The 21,031-nt window shown below is 46.6% G+C and overlaps 1 protein-coding gene across 12 annotated transcripts in view; it reads left to right on the forward strand.

Moving 5' to 3' along the window:
• ASXL2 (ASXL transcriptional regulator 2) overlaps nt 1–21,031 on the forward strand; it is a 245,057-nt gene that overhangs the window by 165,290 nt on the left and 58,736 nt on the right. Inside the window, exon 1 of one of the 12 annotated variants that reach the window (XM_050948712.1) lies at nt 17,197–17,243. The exons of the other annotated variants lie outside the window; for them this stretch is intronic. Within the exon in view, the coding sequence (XP_050804669.1) occupies nt 17,243 (1 nt within the window). The 5' untranslated portion in view covers nt 17,197–17,242. Of the gene's footprint in view, nt 1–17,196; nt 17,244–21,031 lie in introns of those variants that run through there. 12 annotated transcript variants of the gene reach the window in all.

The raw sequence follows: 21,031 nt of genomic DNA on the forward strand, positions 1-21,031 counted from the left end.
ACCAGCTAGCCTAAGGCTGTAATGATTACTTGTCAGCAGAAAGCCTAGGTGCTTCTACCAACGACCTGTGCTACTCCTGCTGCATAGAATGCTCTCCCGCCAGGCCACTACCTATCCTTTAACTTTCTCCCTGAGACCCACCTTTGCAGTGACACCTGTATGAAATCACCTAATTAATGCTGGCTAGTTTGAGGTACATCTGGGAATAATTAGTACTTTTAGCTAAAATTTTAAAACTTCCAAAGGAAGGGTGTGTGTGTGTATGTATATCTGTTTATCTCTGATTGTTTCTCTTTCCTCACCCTGTATAGTGACTCAAAATGCTGTCTGGATTGAGAAATTGGCTTACTGTCAAGAACAGTTCTGGTGATCATGATTCTCCTCCGCTTCTGCAGGGGCAAAATCTCCTGTCTTCTCTCGTGGCTGTGGTATATGACTGGAGGGAACAGGTTGTCTGATCCCGTGGTACGATGGCATTCTCTGTTAGCATATTCAAAGACTACTGGCTCTATGAGCCCACAGGGATGGATTGACATGATTGGCCTTACTCTTCAATGTGTGCTCAGGTACTGCTCTCAGCCTGGAATAGTTGACAGTTTGATCAGGATACAAGTGTCATCACTGCCCCCACAACCCCTCCCCGTGTCTACACTTAGGCTGAAACGACAACTATTGTGTGCCTATTTGGATGAGCCCTGGCGTGGCGCCGTCTTGGAGATTCCCATAGTCAGAGGAATTGTTTACCTGGTATCAGCATTTGTCGTGATGTTGGATTTTGGAGGCTATGGTATCGGTTTGAGAATAGAGCTGTCAGTCTGCAGGCCTGTGGTTTGCTTGTTAACCTGAAGATTTCCACATTGGCCTTGTCTGCTAATCAGGAGACTAGGTGAACACATTTGAAGGGGTATGTTTTTGGGATGGAGGCACTCCTACATGTGGAGTAGGATGCACACACAACTTGAGCAGCCTGATTTCTCTGAAAGTGTTCCTACACTATACCTCTCCTTAGCTCCCAGCTCTCTAGTGAGGCCCATTAGGAGCTGCCTTTATTCTGTATTTCTTCACCCAGGACAAAGATCAGTTTAAACACACTTCCCCCACTTCTCTGTGCTCCTCCTTTTTCCATGGTGCCTATCAGTGGTAAGTTTCTCTACCCTTGACTGGAGGGGAGAAGAGCCATCCATTATGAGCAAGAGAGTGTGACCACAGGGATTTTCAGGGTGATTCCAGATGGAGAGAAGAAAGAGTGTGAGCCTTGAAATGAGATTACTGGAGTGTGGAGACGCATGAAATGTGTGCAGACCTGCCTTGGACTTGTTTAGTGCTAGAGTTGATTTCCTCAGAGCTGCCAGTGCCAAATATATTTGAGTTTCTGTGTGTGCGCGTGCAGTGAACAGGCCCCCTTCTGTATCATAAAAACCTAATCTGATACTAGGAGTGTATAATCTTAGGTACAGCAGTGGAAGTTGCAACTTCACCCAGGGCAAAGTGCAGGAGTGGGAGTTCTGGAAAGCTGTAATTGGGACAGTATTTTGGGGCATTAGTTCTTCCTTCATTTCAGTGAAGAGCAGTTGTGTGGAAGAAATGTTTTTTAAAATGGTGGATGGCAATTATAAGCTTCATCTTGTTTTAATATAAATTCACTGTGGAGTTCTAGTTGTGGTAAATCATATACCTGTAAAATAAGCTAAGCACTGGGGTTACTGAGACACACATTTATGTGCTTCTCAAAATATATTGTGATGACTTTAATGTAGTTTTTTGGTCATACATCTGGATCCCATTAGCTGGTTAAAATTGAGTTATTTTAAGCTTATGACTGTACATACTTGAAGGGGAGGTATTGTATTTTTAGTTCAGCTTGACTGTACTTTCTTTCCAGATGAGTAAAGTGCAGCCTTTGCTTTCTGAATGTGTGCTTTTCAAGGCAGAGAACCTCATGGCAATCCGTGCAACTCCTTGAACAGGAACTCTGGATCTACTAGTTTAATTTGTTTTTGTATTGCGTATACCCCAAAGCAAAGTCAAGTCAGAGACAAAATCCCAGTAGAGTTCCTCCTCCTGAGCTCCAGCAAGAAGAGGTAAGTCCCTGGTCCGTGTGGCCACATGGCTTATGTTGGCTTCTATTGCAGGGATGACTGCATAGGTGAAGGGCTGGTTTCATCAGCAGTTTCTGGGGCACGTTGTACTATATTTAGATTGTGCTGCATTTGGGTACTGTTACATTTAAAAAACCAAAAGAATGTGTGCGATCATGTCTGAAGATTGTGAAAACGAATATTAATTTCATACCAAAGAAGAGAATAAATCAGATTTACCATGGCAGCTGGAGCAGAGGTTATTTGAGCTCTCCTGAGGACAGAATGAACTGTCTGTGCTGTATTACCCAATGTCTCGGTGGCAATAATGTCTGTGCACGTGGGGCACCACTAACCAAATTAATTTTTCCACTGTCTTTGGAGCTCACTGAAGCAGTTATCCAGCTAAAGACAATCTTTGTAATTCCCCGTGGCATTATAAAAATGTAATATTTTAAATTGATCAGAAACATACTTTAATTGCTCAAAGTATTGTGTTTCTAGTTGCTTACTGGTTAAGGTTACTATTTCTCCTGTTACCTCTAACACTTTGAACTGTGATCCTGTCTGATCTTGTAAAAAGGATGTGGGAGTTGAGCTGAAACAGTACTTGGGTCTGAGTTCTCCAAGAAAAACCCAGGGTGCTCTATGAAGTTGTGTCGGAAATTCATGCTTCCCTCTGTGCGCAGTATTCACTGGATCATCAAGCTGGGAGACACTGTGTTGCTGGATGTGTCGTCGTCCCCGTCGTCCCTGTCGCCCCCCCTCCCCCAGTGTCATGGACAACCCCAGATAAATGTTATTTCACAAGGATTTAGTGGTACTGAACCATTGTATCCTCTTCCTATTCCAGTTTGTGAATATTCTTGCTCCCTACACTCTGCAGTTAGGGATGATACTTTGCTTCCTGACCTAGATGGTTGTGTAGTTTTGCTGTGCACTATTGAACAGCTGCTATGGTCTTCCCTCGAAATGGCTTCACTTCAGTGGTTGGCAAAGTGATTCCTACGTGTGTGGTATATACAATGTGATCAACATGTTTCTAAAGCCCTTTAGGATCCATTTAGATAAAGCTGCTGTACAAATGCAAGAGCATTTTTGTGCCTCCTTCTTCAAGAATGTGCAGTGCCTCTCTTACAGCCAGAGTAATGGCCTTATTAGTTAAGGCTGGTTCGGCCTTTTTGTTGCTCAGTCATTCTGGCAGATGTTGTCAGCCTTGGCCAGCAAAATGGCTAGGGCTGCTCCTGCTAACAGGAGCCAGGTAGTGTACAAGCAGGAGCCTGACCATGCCATGGCTCAGGTTTGGGGAGGAAAAATGGTGTTTTTCCAAAGCTCTACTCATAGTCCAAAAAATACCTATTCATGATGCCAAAATATTAGCTCCTGTATCTGTCCCCCTGATTTACTGTGGGCTCTCCCTTGGCTCCTCTGCACCTGCCCACTGGATTGCTCCTGGCTGTACTGGGAGAGTTCTCCTCCAGGTCCTTTCCTGGGCTGGCTGGAATCCTTACGTTCTTCATGGCTCAAAGCTTTTTCCCTTCTCTCTCCCTCTTGCCCACCTTTCTAGCTCTGTCAGTAATTGTCAGCCCTCACCTGTAGCACCACTTGCTTCCCAGGCCTGGACCCTCTTTTCTTGCTGTACCAACAAACTTCATGTTTGCTTGGCAACAGCACCTTACTGTTCCAGTTCAGGATTTCACTCCCAGCCCATTTCCCTGCCCAAGTCCCTCCTTCCTGACCCACTACACCACTTGCTAGTCAGTCCTGAGCCTCTCTTGAGCAGTCTGTCAGTTGTGTCAAATTGCGTGGTAGCTTTCTGCTATAAACAGATCTCCATTGAGCAGGATGAGAAGTTCACCATGGTCATGTTCCCTGTAATGAGCCTGAGAGTAGAGCCTGGTTTTCAAAGATGAAAGGCTAATGGACTGACCCCCTGCCCTAGTGAGGCCATTCTTGTTTATAAACAGTCCATCCCAAAACTGGAATCTATTCTGCTTACTTGGAAAAATGTTTGTTATCCCATTCACTCCCGAATTCTGTTGTCCTTCCATTGTCTCTTGTCTTGTACTGAGATGTCAGCTCTGGGGGCTTTCTTTTTGTTCTGTGTGCAGCGCCTGGCACAGTAGTATTCTGGTCCATGGCTAGGGCTCCTAGATGCTATCATAATACTACCTGTAGTAACGACAACAACTTCTGCAAGGAGTAACAGGAAGAGCTGGAAGTATTAGTATATAAGCTAAATTATGATTTAACTTGCATCACTGAGACTTGATGGAATAAATCTCAGGACTTACATATTAGTATAGAGGGTTATAGCTTGTTCAGGAAGGACAGGCAGGGAAAAGGGGGAAGAGGTGTTGCATTATACATTAAGCAGCAAAGAATCCTGTGACACCTTATAGACTAGCAGACGTTTTGGAGCATGAGCTTTCGTGGGTGAATACCCACTTCGTCGGATGCAACGGTGAAGTGGGTATTCACCCACGAAAGCTCATGCTCCAAAACGTCTATTAGTCTATAAGGTGCCACGGGATTCTTTGCTGCTTTTACAGATCCAGACTAACATGGCTACCCCTCTGATATTATACATTAAGAATATATACACTTGTCCTGAGGTCCAGGAGGATGTGAGAAGCCGATCAGACATTTTTCAGGTAAAGATAAAAGGGGAAAACAATAGGGATGACATCATGGTGTGGGTCTACTGTAGCCCAGCAAATCAGGAGGCGGAGGTGGATTAGGCATTTCTAGAACAAATAACAGAAATATCCAAAACAAGACCTGGTGGTAATGTGGGACTATAGCTACTCAGACATGCATTGAGAAAGTAATACAGCAAAACAGAAAATTTCCAGTAAACTCTTGGAATGTGTTGGGGACAGCTTTTTGTTTCAGAAAGTAGAGGGAGTAACCAGGGGGACAGCTATTTTAGACTTGATTCCGACCAATGTGGAAGAATTGGTTGCAAGTCTGGAGGTTGAAGGCAATTTGGGTGAAAGTGGTCATGAAATGAGAGATTTCATGATTCTAAGGAAAGAAAGGAGTGAGACCAGCAGAAAAAGGACAAGTAGATTTCAAAAAAACCCAGACTTTAACAACTCAGAAATCTGGTAGGAAAGATCCCCTGAGAAGAAAAGCAAAAGAGAAAATGGAGTTCCAGAGAGCTGGCATTTTCTCAGAGACAGTATTAAAAGCACAACAGCAAACTATCAGCAGCAAATGATTTACATACTGTCAACCTCTGGAACGGCTTGCCAGAAGGCGTGGTGAAGACCAATATTATAACGGGGTTCAAAAGGGAGCTAGATAGATTCATGGAAGATAGGTCCATCCATGGCCATTAGCCAGGATGGGCAGGAATGGTGTCCCTAGCCTCCCTTTGCCAGAAGCTGGGAAGGGGTGACAGGGCATGAAGTTGATGATAACATGTCTGTTTATTCCCTTTGGGGCACCTGCAATTGGCCACTGTCAGAAGACAGAATACTGGGCTTGATGGACCTTTGGTCTGACCCAGTATGGCCGTTCTTATGTTCTAACTATGTTTATATGAAGGAAAGAGAATAGTAAGAGGCTGATATGGCTCCATCAGGAACTCTTTAATGACTTGAAAATCAAGAAGGAATCCTATAAAAAGTGGAAACGTGGACAAATTGCTAAGGATGAATACCAAAGAATAGCACAAGCATGTAGGGACAAAATCAGAAAGGCTATGGCACTAAATGAGTTACACCTAGACAGGGATGTAAAAGGCATAAGAAGAGGTTCATAAATAGATTAGGAGCAAGATAATGGCACAGGAAAGTGTAGGTCCTCTACTTAGTAGTGAAGGAGAGCTGCTAATGCACACCACCAAGAAGGCCGAGAGGTTAAATACCTGTTTTGCTTCAGTATTCACTAAAAAAGGATAATGGTGGCCAGATGCTTAAGACGATTAATATTAACAACAAGGGGAAAGGAGGAACACAAGCTGAAATAAGTTAAGAACAGGTTAAAGAATATTTAGGTAAATTAGATATATTCAAGTCAGCAGGAGCTGGTGAAATTCACCTTCGGGTACTTAAGGAACTAGATGAAGAAATCGCTGAAACGTTAGCAAATATCTTTGAAAACTCCTGGAGGATGGGTGAGGTCCCAGATGACTGGAGAAGGGCAAATATAGTACCTATTTTTAAAAGGGTGAACAAAGAGGACTCATGGAATTATAGCCAGTCAACCTGACTTTAATACCTGGAAAGATACTTAAATTATTAAACAATCAGTTTGTAAGCACCCAGAGGATAACAGGGTAATAAGTAACAGCCAACATGGATTTGTCAACAACAAATGATGCCAAACTGATCTAATTTAGCTCTTTGACAAGGTTATTTGTCTAACCCAGGGGTCGGCAACCTTTCAGAAGTGGTGTGCCGAGTCTTCACTTATTCACTCTGATTTAAGGTTTCCCGTGCCAGTCATCCATTTTAACGTTTTTAGAAGGTCTCTTTCTATAAGTCTATAATATGTAACTAAACTATTGTTGTATGTAAAGTAAATAAGGCTTTTAAAATGTTTAAGAAGCTTCCTTTAAAATTAAATTAAAATGCAGAGCCCCCTGGACCGGTGGCCAGGACCCGGGCAGTGTGAGTGCCACTGAAAATCAGCTCGTGTGCCGACTTCAGCACCCATGCCATAGGTTGCCTACCCCTGGTGTAACGGATGGGGGGAAATTGTAGACATGATATAACTCAATTTTAATAAGGTTTTTAACACAGTCCCACGTGACATTCTCCTAGGCAAACTAGTGTAATGTGGGTCTAGGTGAAGTTACTATAAGGTGGGTACAGCACTAGTTGAAAAACTGTAATAAAAGAATAATTCTTCGAGTGCTTGTTCGTGTCAGTTCGAATCAGGTGTGTGCGCACCGCGTGCACAGTCATTGGAAAGATTTCTCTTAGCAGCTCCTGTCGGGTTAGCTGTGGAGCCCCCTGGTGTAGCACCTTCACAGTGCTTAATATATGACCCTGCTGACCCGGCCCCAGCTCAGCTCCTTCTTACCGCCAGTGACGGTTGTTGGAACTGTGGTCATTTGCTTAGCAAGTGCTTACCTTAGCGTTCTTTCATATAGTTGTAGTTTGTCTTAGTTGTTAGTGTATATATTGTATATAGTGAGGTTTGGGAGCGGGGTTTCCCCAGTCACAACCCCCTCGCCCCCTTGGGCTCTGGGGCATGCAGCGAGCCCAAGGCTTTAAACCCTGTGGAACCTGCAGCAAGCCTATGCTAACAAGCAACCTCCACAACTCATATCTGGGGGAGGCTATGACGAAGTAGGAATGTTCTTAATGTTTTCTCTGAATATTGTGTGGGTGCCTCAGTTTCCCCTTTGCATTTCTTAGGTATCTAGGTGGGGGGATCAGGGTGTATTTGTTGCAGAGCCCAAGAAGGCCCCTGTGATACTGTCTGCACAGAGAATGGCCGGCACTCTGTCTCCTGACAACTAATGGCCGGGGCCCCTCCTCTGCAAAGATGCCAACGGAAGGTGTTGAGAACAAAGAGATCAGGTGACCTCCTGGCCCGGGAAAGAGACAAAGACCAGAGAGGAGGGGTGAAGAGTTTCAGTTTGGTGCTGGCTGGGGACGAGGAGTGAAGTGCAGACGTGGGTGTCTGGCTCACTGCCCTCCAAAATGGACCTGGCTGAGGGGTCCTGTTCTCAGTACCTACAAGCTCTGTGTTAGACCCTGTTCCTGTCATCTAATAAACCTCTGTTTTACTGGCTGGCTAAGAGTCAAGTCTGGCGGCAAAGTTGGGGTGCATGCAGGACCCTTTGGCTTCCCCAGGACCCCGCCTGAGTGGACTCGCTGTGGGAAGCGCACGGAGGGGCAGAGGATGCTGAATGCTCCAAAGGTCAGACCCAGGAAGGTGGAAGCCATGTGAGCTTCTGGCCCTGGAGCCAGTCTGCTCACAGAGAGGAGACTTCACCAGAGTCCTGACTGGCTTCGTAGGGATCAGTTCCAGAGCATCACCCAGGGACTCCGTGACACAGGCGCACCAGACAGAAAGGTGCAAGATCTGCCGGGCTTTCCGCCCCCGAACTAAAAAGGAGTGAGATGTCCAACTGAAGCAGTTGCTCATGGAATCCGCCCTTCGTCCCCAGTCTGCTGCGGCCTGCCAGGACCCCACACCGAGTGCGTCCGTACGGAGTGCCCTGACATTGGTACGTAGCATGGCGCCAAGGAAGGACTCTAGTCTAAGACACCCTTGGCAATGGTGCTCTCCGGCACCGCAGGATGCACAGACAACCCAGCACCGCTCACATTCACCGGTGCTGTACAAGCAGCATAGAAAAGCCAACGGGGCACTCCCTGGTGCAGAAAACAACAGAACTTGCAGGCACGGTACCGGGGCATCCCATGGAGGAACCCTCAGCATCCAGGCAGCAAGAATCAGCGCCATCGACTTTGGTTCCCTAGGGGGGACCGTCGAGTCTGGCGCACAGCAACTCCCAGGATGGGCAGTGCCAGGTGGAGGAGTTGGAGTTACCCTCCACCCCAGACACTTTTGAAGCCACCAGAGATGTAACGCTTGTCCCCTGCATCATCAGCTCAGCAAAAGTGCCCAGCGCAATACCACATGGCACCGCCTTGGTCATCTCATTGAGATCCATGTCTTCAGACTTGGATGGTGACTCGTACTATTCCCGTCGCAGGAGGCATATATTTGACAAGCAACAGAGGGCTCCTGTTTGGTGGGCTCGGAGCACCAACCACCCCAGACAGCCAAGGATCGGCCTACGCCCCGTGGTTCCGAGGTGACCTTGGTGCAAGCCTCACAGCTGGCCCAGGTTACCGCCGAGGCACGACTCATTGCAAGGCCAGGCTACTGTCGCCTTGGCCATGGTCCCCACAGAGGCCCCAGACACTAAACAGGAGGAGGTCAGGGAAAACTTTAATGTGCAGAAGAAAAATGCTGCTTTTAACCATCTTAATTTAAATGAAACAAGCACAGAAACAGTTACCATATCGAATCTTTTGTTTTAAACTTTCCCTTTTTTTAGTAGTTTGTATTTAAAACAATACTGTGCCATATTTGCTTCCTCACCTCTGCTGCTGCTTGATTGTATACTTCCGGTTCCAAATGAGGTGTGTGCTTGACTGGTCATTTCATAAAAAATAGTTTCCTACCTCTTGTAACAGTTGTTCTTTGAGATGTATTGCTCATGTCCTTTCCAATAGGTGAGCACGCACCGCGTGCATGATTGTTGGAAGGTTTTTCCCCTAGCGGGTTTTTCCCCTAGTTGGGTCAGCTGTGAAGACCCCTGGAGTGGCGCCTTCATGGCGGTGTATATAGTACCCTGCCAACCAGCTGCTAGCTCAGTTCCTTCCTGCCGGAATACTCCAGCAGAGGGGAGACAGACGGGAGTTGGAATGGATATGAGCAACACATCTTGAAGAACAACAGTTACGAGAGGTAGGTAACCTTTTTTTTTCTTTTTCGAATGATTGCTCATGTGCATTCCAATAGGTGACTTCCAAGCAGTTTCCTTGAGGGAGGGGTCAGAGTTCACCTGGTTGCTAAGTGCAGGACTGCCCTGCCAAAGGCTGCATCATCCCTCGCTTACTGGGTAATGGCGTAGTGTGACATGAAGGTGCGGATAGAGGACCATGTTGCTGCCTTGCATATATCCTGAATAGGGACCTGTGCCAGGAATGCTGCAGTTGATGTCTGCAGTCTTGTGGAGTGTACTGTAAGCAGAGGGGCTGGAATTTTAGTCAGGTCGAAGCACGTCCTGATATGGGACGTGATCCATGATGACATGCGCTGGGACGAGATCAGAAGCCCCTTCATCCTTTCTGCGATTGCAGTAAAGAGCTGTGGTGACTTACAAAATGGCTTTGTGTGCTCAATGTATAATGCTAGGGCACACCTGACATCCAGGGAATGGAACATCCATTCTCTTTAACAGGCATGTGGCTTAGGGAAGAACACAGGTAAAAATATGTCCTGGTTCACGTGAAACTGGGAGACTACCTTTGGTAGCACCGTGGGGTGAGGGCATAGCTGCACCTTGTCTTTATAAAAGACCATATAGAGGGGCTCTGAAGTCATCGCTCTGAGCACAGATACTCTTCTGGCTGAGGTTATGGTCACCTTCCAGGAGAAAGGTAGGACAGAGGGCAGATCACCATGAGAGTGGGCAGGACCAGGTTGAGGTCCCACTGGGGAATGGGCTGTCGTATCTGGGGATAAAGTCTGTCCAAGCCCTTGAGAAACTGTCCCACCATGGGATTGCCGAAGACTCACCTACCCGCTGCCCCCGGGTGGAAGGCCGAAATGGCAGCCAGGTGTACCCTGAGAGATGAGATTGCCAACCCCTGCTGCTGGAGGTATAACAGGTAGTCCAAAACAAGGGGAATTGGCGCTAGCTGCAGTTTGGTGCCCCACTGCAGATACCAAATGGAAAAGTGCTTCCACTTTGCCAGGTATGTGGCATGAGTGGAAGGTTTCCTGCTTCCCAGCAGGACCTCCCTCACTGGGTCCGAACACTGAAGCTCAAGAAGGTTCAGCCATGGAGTTTCCACGCCCTGAGGTGGAGGGTCTCCAGGATGGGGTGTTGTAGACGGCCGTGGTCCTTTGTGATGAGGGTCAGGCACACGGGAAGGGCTACTGGTCTGTCTACTGAGAGGTTCAACAGCGTGGTGAACCAGTGCTGGCAAGGCCACGCTGGCGCTATGAGGCTCAAGGAAGCCCCGTCCCAGTGAACCTTGAGGAGGACTCTGTGTGTAAGAGGGAAGAGCGAGAACGCGTAAAGCAGGTGACTCGTCCGTGAAAGGTGAAAGGCGTCTGCAATGGAGCCTGGGCTGTGGTTCAGGAAAGAGCAGAACTGCTTGCACTTTCTGTTGCTCCGCGTCGTGAACAGGTCTATGTGGGGAGAGGCCCACCACTGGAAAATTGAGTCGAGGCGGTCGGCTAGTTGGTTTTGCATTCCCGGAAGGTGCAACGCCTCTAGGTGTATCGAGTGGGCGATGCAAAAGTCCCGCAGCTCGAGGGCTTCCTCGCACATGAGAGAGGAGCGAGCACCACCCTGTTTGTTTATGTAGAACATCGCTGCAGTGTTGTCCATCAGCACCAACACACATGTGCCCTGAAGGCGGGCCTGGACCGCTTGGCATGCTAGACGAACCGTCCTCAGCTCCCCTACATTGATGTGCAGCGATAGTTCTGCGTGGGACCATAGGACTTAGCTTCTGATATTGCCCAGGTGCACTCCCCAACCGAGCGCCAAAGTGTCCATGACTAGGGATAGTGTAGGTTGGGGTTTGGCAAAGGGTACTCCCGCACAGACCACTATCGTGTCCAGTGGGTCCCTGCCCGGCCTGTGCACTCACACCAAGTACGCCCTTGGAGGGGCCGAAGGCGTAACTTGGCATGCTGGACCATGTATGTGCAGGCTGCCATATGCCCCAACAGTTTCATGCAATTTCTGGCCGTGGTTGTGGGGAATCAGCGAAGGTTTTCAAGAATGTCCCTGAGTGCTTGGAAGCACAGCTCCAGCAGGAATGCCCTGGCCTGTGTGGAGTCCAAGAGAGCTCCTATGAAGTCTGTTGTCTGTGCTGGGGTCAGTGTGGATTTGGGCACATTCAATATGAGGCCCAGCCTGTGGAGTGTGGCCCAGGCCAGTGACACATGCTCTGCAGCCTGTGCTTGCGACTCAGCCTTACATAAGAACATAAGAACGGCCGTACCGGGTCAGACCAAGGGTCCATCTAGTCCAGTACCTGTCTATTGACAGTGGCCAATGCCAGGTGCCCCAGAGGGAGTGAACCTAACAGGCAATGATCAAGTGATCTCTCTCCTGCCATCCATCTCCATCCTCTGATGAACAGAGGCTAGGGACACCATTCTTTACCCTTCCTGGCTAATAGCCATTTATGGACTTAGCCACCATGAATTTATCCAGTTCCCTTTTAAACGTTGTTATAGTCCCAGCCTTCACAACCTCCTCAGGTAAGGAGTTCCACAAGTTGACTGTGCGCTGTGTGAAGAAGAACTTCCTTTTATTTATTTTAAACCTGCTACCTATTAATTTCATTTGGTGGCCCCTAGTTCTTGTATTATGGGAATAAGTAAATAACTTTCCCTTATCCACTTTCTCCACATCACTCATGATTTTATATACCTCTGTCATATCCCCCCTTAGTCTCCTCTTTTCCAAGCTGAAGAGTTCTAGTCTCTTTAATCTTTCCTCTTATGGGACCCTCTCCAAACCCCTAATCATTTTAGTTGCCCTTTTCTGAACCTTTTCTAGTGCTAGAATATCTTTTTTGAGGTGAGGAGACCACATCTGTACACAGTATTCGAGAACCTCGATTCCAACTCTGCCCACATATCTACACCAGCGACACCATCACAGGACCTAACCAGATCAGCTATACCATCACCAGTTCATTCACCTGCACGTCCACCAATGTAATATATGCCAGCAATGCCCCTCTGCTATGTACATCGGCCAAACTGGACAGTCACTACGGAAAAGGATAAACGGACACAAATCAGATATTAGGAATGGCAATGTACAAAAACCTGTGGGAAAACACTTCACCCTCCCTGGCCACACTATAGCAGACCTTAAGGTGGCCATCCTGCAGCAAAACAACTTCAGGACCAGACTTCAAAGAGAAACTGCTGAGCTTCAGTTCATCTGCAAATTTGACACCATCAGCTCAGGATTAAACAAAGACTGTGAATGGCTTGCCAACTACAAAACCAGTTTCTCCTCCCTTGGTTTTCACACCTCAACTGCTAGAAGAGGGCCTCATCCTCCCTGATTGAACTACCTCATTATCTCTAACTTGCCTGCATATATATAGCTGCCCCTAGAAATTTCAACTACATGCATCTAACGAAGTGGGTATTCACCCACAAAAGCTCATGCTCCAAAATGTCTGTTAGTCTATAAGGTGCCACAGGATTCTTTGCTGCTTTTACAGATCCAGACTAACACGGCTACCCCTCTGATACTAGTATTCGAGAAGTGGGCGTACCATGGATTTATATAAGAGCAATAAGATATTCTCTGTCTTATTCTCTATCCCCTTTTTAATGATTCCTAACATCCTGTTTGCTTTTTTGACTGCCTCTGCGCACTGTGTGGAGATCTTCAGAGAACTGTCCACGATGACTCCAAGATCTTTTTCCTGACTCATTGTAGCTAAATTAGCCCCCATCATATTGTATGTATAGTTGGGGTTATTTTTTCCAATGTGCATTACTTTACATTTATCCACATTAAATTTCATTTGCCATTTTGTTGCCCAATCACTTAGTTTTGTGGGATCTTTTTGAAGTTCTTCACAATCTGCTTTGGTCTTAACTATCTTGAGTAGTTTAGTATCATCTGCAAACTTTGCCACCTCACTGTTTACCCCTTTCTCCAGATCATTTATGAATAAATTGAATAGGATTGGTCCTAGGACTGACCCTTGGGGAACACCATTAGTTACCCCTTGCATTGTGAGAATTTACCATTAATTCCTACCCTTTGTTCCCTGTCTTTTAACCAGTTCTCAGTCCATGAAAGGACCTTCCCTTTTATCCCATGACAGCTTAATTTACGTAACAGCCTTTGGTGAGGGACCTTGTCAAAGGCTTTCTGGAAATCTAAGTACACTATGTCCACTGGATCCCCCTTGTCCACGTTTGTTGACCCCTTCAAAGAACTCTAATAGATTAGTAAGACACAATTTCCCTTTACAGACACCATGTTGTCTATTCCTAAACAGTTTGTTTTTCTATGTGTCTGACAATTTTATTCTTAACTATTGTTTCGACTAATTTGCCCGGTACCAACGTTAGACTTACCAGTCTGTAATTGCCGGGATCACCTCTAGAGCCCTTTTTAAATATTGGCGTTACATTAGCTAACTTCCAGTCATTGGGTACAGAAGCCAATTTAAAGGACAGGTTACAAACCTTAGTTAATAGTTCCGCAACTTCACATTTGAGTTCTTTCAGAACTCTTGGGTGAATGCCATCTGGTCCCGGTGACTTGTTAATGTTGAGTTTATCAGTTAATTCCAACACCTCCTCTAGTGACACTTCAATCTGTGACAGTTCCTCAGATTTGTCACCTACAAAGGATGGCTCAGGTTTGGGAATCTCCCTAACATCCTCAGCCGTGAAGGCTGACGCAAAGAATCCATTTAGTTTCTCCTCAATGACTTTATTGTCTTTAAGCGCTCCTTTTGTATCTCGATCATCAAGGGGCCCACTGGTTGTTTAGCAGGCTTCCTGCTCTGATGTACTTAAAAAAACATTTTGTTATTACCTTTGGAGTTTTTGACTAGCCTTTCTTGAAACTCCTCTTTGGCTTTTCTCATTACACTCTTGCACTTAAGCTGGCAGTGTTTGTGCTCCTTTCTATTTGTCTCACTAGGATTTGACTTCCACTTTTTAAAGGAAGTCTTTTTATCTCTCACTGCTTCTTTTACATGGTTGTTAAGCCACGGTGGCTCTTTTTTAGTCCTTTTACTGTGTTTCTTAATTTGGGGTATACATTGAAGTTGGGCCTCTATTATGGTGTCTTTAAAAAGGGCCCATGCAACTTGCAAGGATTTCACTTTAGTCACTGTACTTTTAACTTTTGTTTAACGAACCCCCTCATTTTTGTATAGTTCCGTCTTTTGAAATTAAATGCCTCAGTGTTGGGCTGTTGAGATGTTCTTCCCACCACAGGGATGTTGAATGCTATTGTATTATGGTCACTATATTTCCAGGCGGTCCTGCTATAGTTACCTCTTGGACCAGCTCCTGCGCTCCTCTCAGGATTAAATCTCGAGTTGCCTCTCTCCTTGTGGGTTCCCGTACCAGCTGCTCCATGAAGCAGTCATTTAAAGTATTGAGAAATTTTATCTCTGCATTTCGCCCTGTCAATATGGGGACAATTGAAATCCCCCACTATTATTGGGTTCTTAATTTTGATAGCCTCTCTAATTTCCCTTAGCATTTCATCATCACTATTACTGTCCTGGTCAGGTGGTCGATAATAGATCGCTAATATTATATTTTTATTAGAGCATGAAATGTCTATCCATAGCGATTCTATGGAATATGTCGATTTGCTTAAGATTTTTACTTCATTTGAATCTACACTTTCTTTCACATATAGTGCCACTCCTAGCCCTGCACAACCTGTTCTGTCCTTCCGATATATTTTGTACCCCGGAATGATTGTGTCCCATTGATTGCTCTCAGTCCACCAGGTTTCTGTGATGCCTATTATATCAATATCCTCCTTTATCACAAGGCACTCTAGTTCACCCATCTTATTATTTAGACTTCTAGCATTTGTGTACAAGCACTTTAAAAACTTGTCCCTGTTTATTTGTCTGCCCTTATCTGATGTGCCAGATTCTTTTTTATGTGACTGTTTATCATCTGATCCAGCCCTTACATTATCCTTTTCCATCCTCTGTTCCTGACTATAACCTTGAGATTCCCTATCATCAGACTCTCCCCTAAGAGAAGTCTGTGTCCGATCCACATGCTCCTCTACAGCCATCGGCTTTCCCCCATCTCCTAGTTTAAAAACTGCTCTACAACCTTTTCAATGTTTAATGCCAGCAGTCTGGTTCCACTTGGTTTAGGTGGAGCCCATCTCTCCTGTATAGGCTCCCCCGATCCCAAAAGTTTCCCCAGTTCCTAATGAATGTAAACCCCTCCTCTCTACACCATTGTCTCATCCACGCATTGAGACTCTGAAGCTCTGCCTGCCTACCTGGCCCTGCGCATGGAACTGGGAGCATTTCTGAGAATGCCACCCTAGAGGTCCTGGATTTCAGTCTCTTCCCTAGCAGCCTAAATTTGGCTTCCAGGACATCTCTCCTACCCTTCCCTATGTCATTGGTACCTACATGTACCACGACCACCGGCTCCTCCCCAGCACTACACATAAGTCTGTCTAGATGCCTCGAGAGATCCGCAACCTTTTCACCAGGCAGGCAAGTCACCATACGGTTCTCCCGGTCATCACAAACCCAGCTATCTACGTTTCTAATGATCGAATCTCCCATTACTAACACCTGCCTTTCCTAGCAACTGGAGTTCCCTCCCCCGGAGAGGTAACTTCAGTGCGAGAGGCAACCCCAGCACCATTTGGAAGGAGGGTCCCAACTATGGGAAGGTTTCCCTCTGCTCCCGTTGACTGCTCTGCTTCCCTGGGCCTTTCTTCCTCCTCAACAGCACAGAGGCTGTCTGAGCGGAGGTGGGACAATTCTACAGTGTCCCGGAAAGCCTCATCAACATACCTGTCTGCCTCTTTTAGCACCTCCAGTTCTGTCACCCTGGCCTCCAAAGTCCATATGTGGTTTCTGAGGGCCAGCAGCTCCTTGCACCGACTGCACACATACGACACCCGCCAAAAAGGCAGGTAATCATACATGCTACACTCAGCGCAATAAACTGGATAGCCCCCACTCTGCTGCTGGGCTTCTGCCTGCATTGTCTCCTATTTAATGAAAGGGTGGTTTAAAGAAAAGGGTTTTGGAATATGGTTTGGATTATAGGTTTTAAGGGGACTACAGGGGAACAGGTAGGACTGACAAGGGACCCCCCCACCCTTCCCACTCCCCTTCCAAACTCCCTTGAAAAACTCCCTGTTAGCAGCCCCTGTTCACAAGCTCCCTGGTCGCTTGTGCACGGCTTTATAAAGCCCTGGCCTGAGTTAATGCCCAGCCCACTGATTAAGGCTCAGCCAATTACCAGAGGCTTTGACCTTTCAAACCTTCCTTTGATGCTCACGGCCTCCAACTGCCAGCCATAGCACATAGTTCTTCAGACAACCAACCAGACTGACAAACACAAGCTCAGCGCACAGCAGGTAACCCCCAAACTCAAACACACACACACTGCAGATAGTCACTTACCCCACAGATGCTGTATTTGCTCCTCCTTCACCTGGAGAACTCCCTATTAGCAGCCCCTGGTCGCAAGCTTCTAGATGAGCCAGTCGTCCAGGTGCGGAAACGCTTGCACCTGACATTTGCGGAGGAAGGCTGCCACGACCACTATACACTTAGTGAATACCCATGGGGCTGCCAGGAGGCCAAACGGGAGCACCCAGAACTGGTAGTGCTGACTGCTGACCACAAAGCGAAGAAAACGTCTGTGGGCCGGGATAATGGATATATGGAAGTAAGTGACTTTCAAGTCGAGGGCAGCGTACCAGGCCCCCAGATCCAGGGGAGGAATGATGAAGGCCAGAGAGATTATGTGAAACTTTACTTTCCTTATGAATGTGGTGAAGTCTCACAGATCCAGGATAGGCCGGAATTCACCCTTGGAATGGTGTCCCTAGCCTCTGTTGGAATGGTGTCCCTAGCCTCTGTCTGTCAGAGGATGGAGATGGTTGGCAGGAGAGAGATCACTTGATCATTACCTGTTAGGTTCACTCCCTCTGGGGCACCTGGCATTGGCCACTGTCAGTAGACAGGATACTGGGCTGAATGGACCTTTGGTCTGACCCAGTATGGCCATTCTGATCTTCTTATGGGGATGAGGAAATAGCGGGAGTAGAACCCCTTGCCCCTGAACTCTGAGGAACATCCTCTATTGCCCCTAGAACGAGGAGCAATTGGGGGGAGGGATAGCTCAGTGGTTTGAGCATTGACCTGCTAAACCCAGGGTTGTGAGTTTAATCCTTGAGGGGGCCACTTAGGGATCTGGGGCAAAAATCAGTACTTGGTCCTGCTAGTGAAGGCAGGGGGAGGACTCAATGACTTTTCAGTTCTGAGAGATAGGTATATCTCCATATATCAAATATATCACCTCCTGCAAAAGGAGTTGTTCGTGAGAAGGGTCGCTGAAGGGGGAAGGGGTGTGGGAGGGCAGTAGGGAACAGAATTGGATAGGATATCCCACCTCTACCATGCTCACAACCCAGCAATCTGATGAGATCTGGGACCAAGCATGGTAGAAGCAGGAGAGTTGATTCACAAAGTGGGGGTAAGGATCCAAGTTCAATACTGATGCTCTGTCCTCGGGCACATCTTCAAAAGTTTGGCTTCAGGCCTGTGGGCTCTTTGGCCAAACCCTGGCCTTGGCCTGAGGAGGACTGTGGCGGGTGCCTCTTATTATTTCTGCCCTGTCTCCTGGACAAGTCTCACCTGGGAGGCCCAGAGTAGAAACGGGATGGGCTGAGGCTTAAAAGGCTTTCTTTGGCGTGCAGGGGTGTGGATCCCCAAGGACTTCAAAGTCGCCTGCGAGTCCTTAAGGCTGTGCAGGCAAGAGTCTATATTTTGGGCAAACAGGTCTGCACAGTCAAAGGGGAGTATCCCCAACACCTGCAGCCACGCACTGCACCTCATTGTAATAGCAGTGGCCGTGGTCCGAGTCCGCCGTGTCTAACGCAGCCTGGTGAGAGGTTCCTGAGACCACCCAGCGCTCCTCAAGGAGTGCACTAAACTCCCTGCACAAGTCAGCCGGGAGCAACTCCTGGAATTTTGCCAATGAGCTCCAAGAATTGAAAGCATAGCAGCTGAGTACCGCTGGCTGGTTGGCACTTGAAACTGGAGCTCGCCGGTTGAGTAGACCTTTCAGCCAAAAAGGTCCAGCTTCTTAGCATCCCGTGACTTCTTATGTGGAACTAGGGACTGTTCGTGGTGCCACCTGGTAACACTAGCCTTATGAGCCGGGGAGCGGCACCGGTGCTCCTTTGAGGAATCCTTTCTCAGTGCTGGGACGCTGCACGCCGATGATGCTGGTGCCATCTCTGGTATTGCCTGGGGGTGGAGGGCTGACTTCATCAGGTGGAGTCCCGCTCTCTCTTAGTCCTGAATCTAAAGCTCCTGCAAATTGGGCACTTGTTTGTCTGATGGCCTTCTCCTAAGCACTTGAGATGAGAAGCATGCGGATCACCTGTGAGCAAAGGTTTCGCACGCCTCTCCCACGTCTTAAACCCCTGTGACCGAGGTATGCCCCGGTGCCTGGGGAAACTAGGGTGGGAGGACAGCCCCCCAAAGTAAGCCCAACTAACTACAAAATACTATATAACAAGCTAATAACTATTTACAACTAAGAAAAGGGAACCACTAGGTAGGCACTTGTGAATGCAAGAGACTGAGCTGCTCCAATGACTGTCACTGGCGGTAAGAAGGAACTGAGCAGGAGCGGGGTTGGCAGGGACCTATATACACCACCATGAAGGCACCAGTCCAGGGGTCTCCACAGCCGACCCAACGCGGCACGCGCACACCTATTGAAATGCAGATGAGCAATCACTCGAAGAAGAACTTGGGTGTTCGTAACTCTGAGGTTTTACTGTAGTGCAAACCAAGTCATTAACCTTTTAAAATCAGATGGCAACTCCACCTGAGGACTTTCCAGTTACATCCAAAACTTTTATAATATAATTCCAGAGCTTTTGATTGTTTTTGTAACACTAACTCCAAGTGCTCCAGGAATCTAGTAGCATCATGAAGCACAATTTCCCTGCTCCACATAGGATCATGTTTAAAATGTATAAAATGTAACACTAATGCTAACTAACTCTAGCAAGTTACACAGTGAAAGTAGAGCATTTTTAAGAAGACAAACCACACTGCGTTTATAGTCTCTTTAGATACACTCAAGTTTTAGCTGAGCTACGGAAATCTAAAGGAAACAAGCTCAGCTTCTAAAACCTTGTACTCACAGGAATGAGAACTCCCACAGCAGGTGCATGCCCGTTAAACTCATTTGTCGGTTTAAGCTTCTGTATGTGTGCATGTATCTTTTTATTATAGAATCACAGAATCGTAGACTTCAAGGTCAAAAGGGACCATTATGATTGTCTAGTCTGACCTCCTGCACAACGCAGGCCACAGAATCTCATTCACCCACTCCTGTAATACAAAGCCCTAATTTATGTCTGAGTTATTGAAGTCCTCAAATCGTGGTTTAAAGACTTATACCCATGCATGTCTGTATTGTGTGTTCAGAGAGCCATTTATCCTCACAATTTGATACCCATCACTTGGAGAGCCAGGAGCTAAATTAAACAACTGTGACCTTGCCAACTTTTTTTTAACTCTTCTGTTTACTCTGCAGAATTCATTGTGGTTACAGCTGTTAGTACAGGCGCAGCAGTCCCCATTGCACAGAGAATGTCAGCATTAAAACAATGCAAAAGGTAGTCAGTCGACTCTCCGAGATGAGAATCCACTTCCCAGCATATATGACGTTTGCTGGTTTAAAGGAGCAGAGAGTTTGACATGTAGTTTGTAATTCAGACTGTGCTTCATACAACTGTGAGAAATTAAAGTGAGGCAAAGCAGTTGCCTCTAGTGGTTTTAGCTATTCTGCTGCACACAAAACTAGTAGTTTCTGACTTGATTGGTTTCCGAGAGGATGTGGTTTATGTTCCTGCTATTCAAATATCTCAAAGCGAATAGCGGCCAACTCTGTTTCTGAGTCTATGTGTGAACCTGTGTTTATGTACAACAGTTGTATGCAAGAATTCAGTCTTTTATACTAGGGCTGGGGCCCAGAGGTTACCTAACCAAGGGCTATTCTTTCAACTCTCTGGCAGACTGAGGAATGTACCAAATTTACAGCTGTCCTCATCTTTAATAAGAGGTGAAGTCTGTGAACACTTTGGGTCCCTCATCCAATGTGACTAAGCTTTTCATATTAAGATGGAGGTATAGCTTCCATAAACTCCATGTCGGCATCCCCCCCGCCAAGTGCATTGCTGTACATTTAACAAGATTTAATTTCATTTGCCGTCATGTTGCCAATTCATCTGTCTTGGCTAGGTCTGTCTGAAGTTCCTCAGTCTTCTCTAGTCCTGACTAACTTTATGTCATCCACAGCTTTTGCTACCTCATTACTCACCTCCCTTCCAAATCATTAATAAATATAGTAACAACACTAGACCTAGTATGGAACCTTGAGGAATCCCCACTGTAATCTTTTGCCATCATGAAAATTGACCATTTCGTCCT

The sequence above is a fragment of the Gopherus flavomarginatus genome, chromosome 4 (genome assembly GCF_025201925.1).
Source record: "Gopherus flavomarginatus isolate rGopFla2 chromosome 4, rGopFla2.mat.asm, whole genome shotgun sequence".
NCBI classification, from domain to species: Eukaryota; Metazoa; Chordata; order Testudines; family Testudinidae; genus Gopherus; species Gopherus flavomarginatus.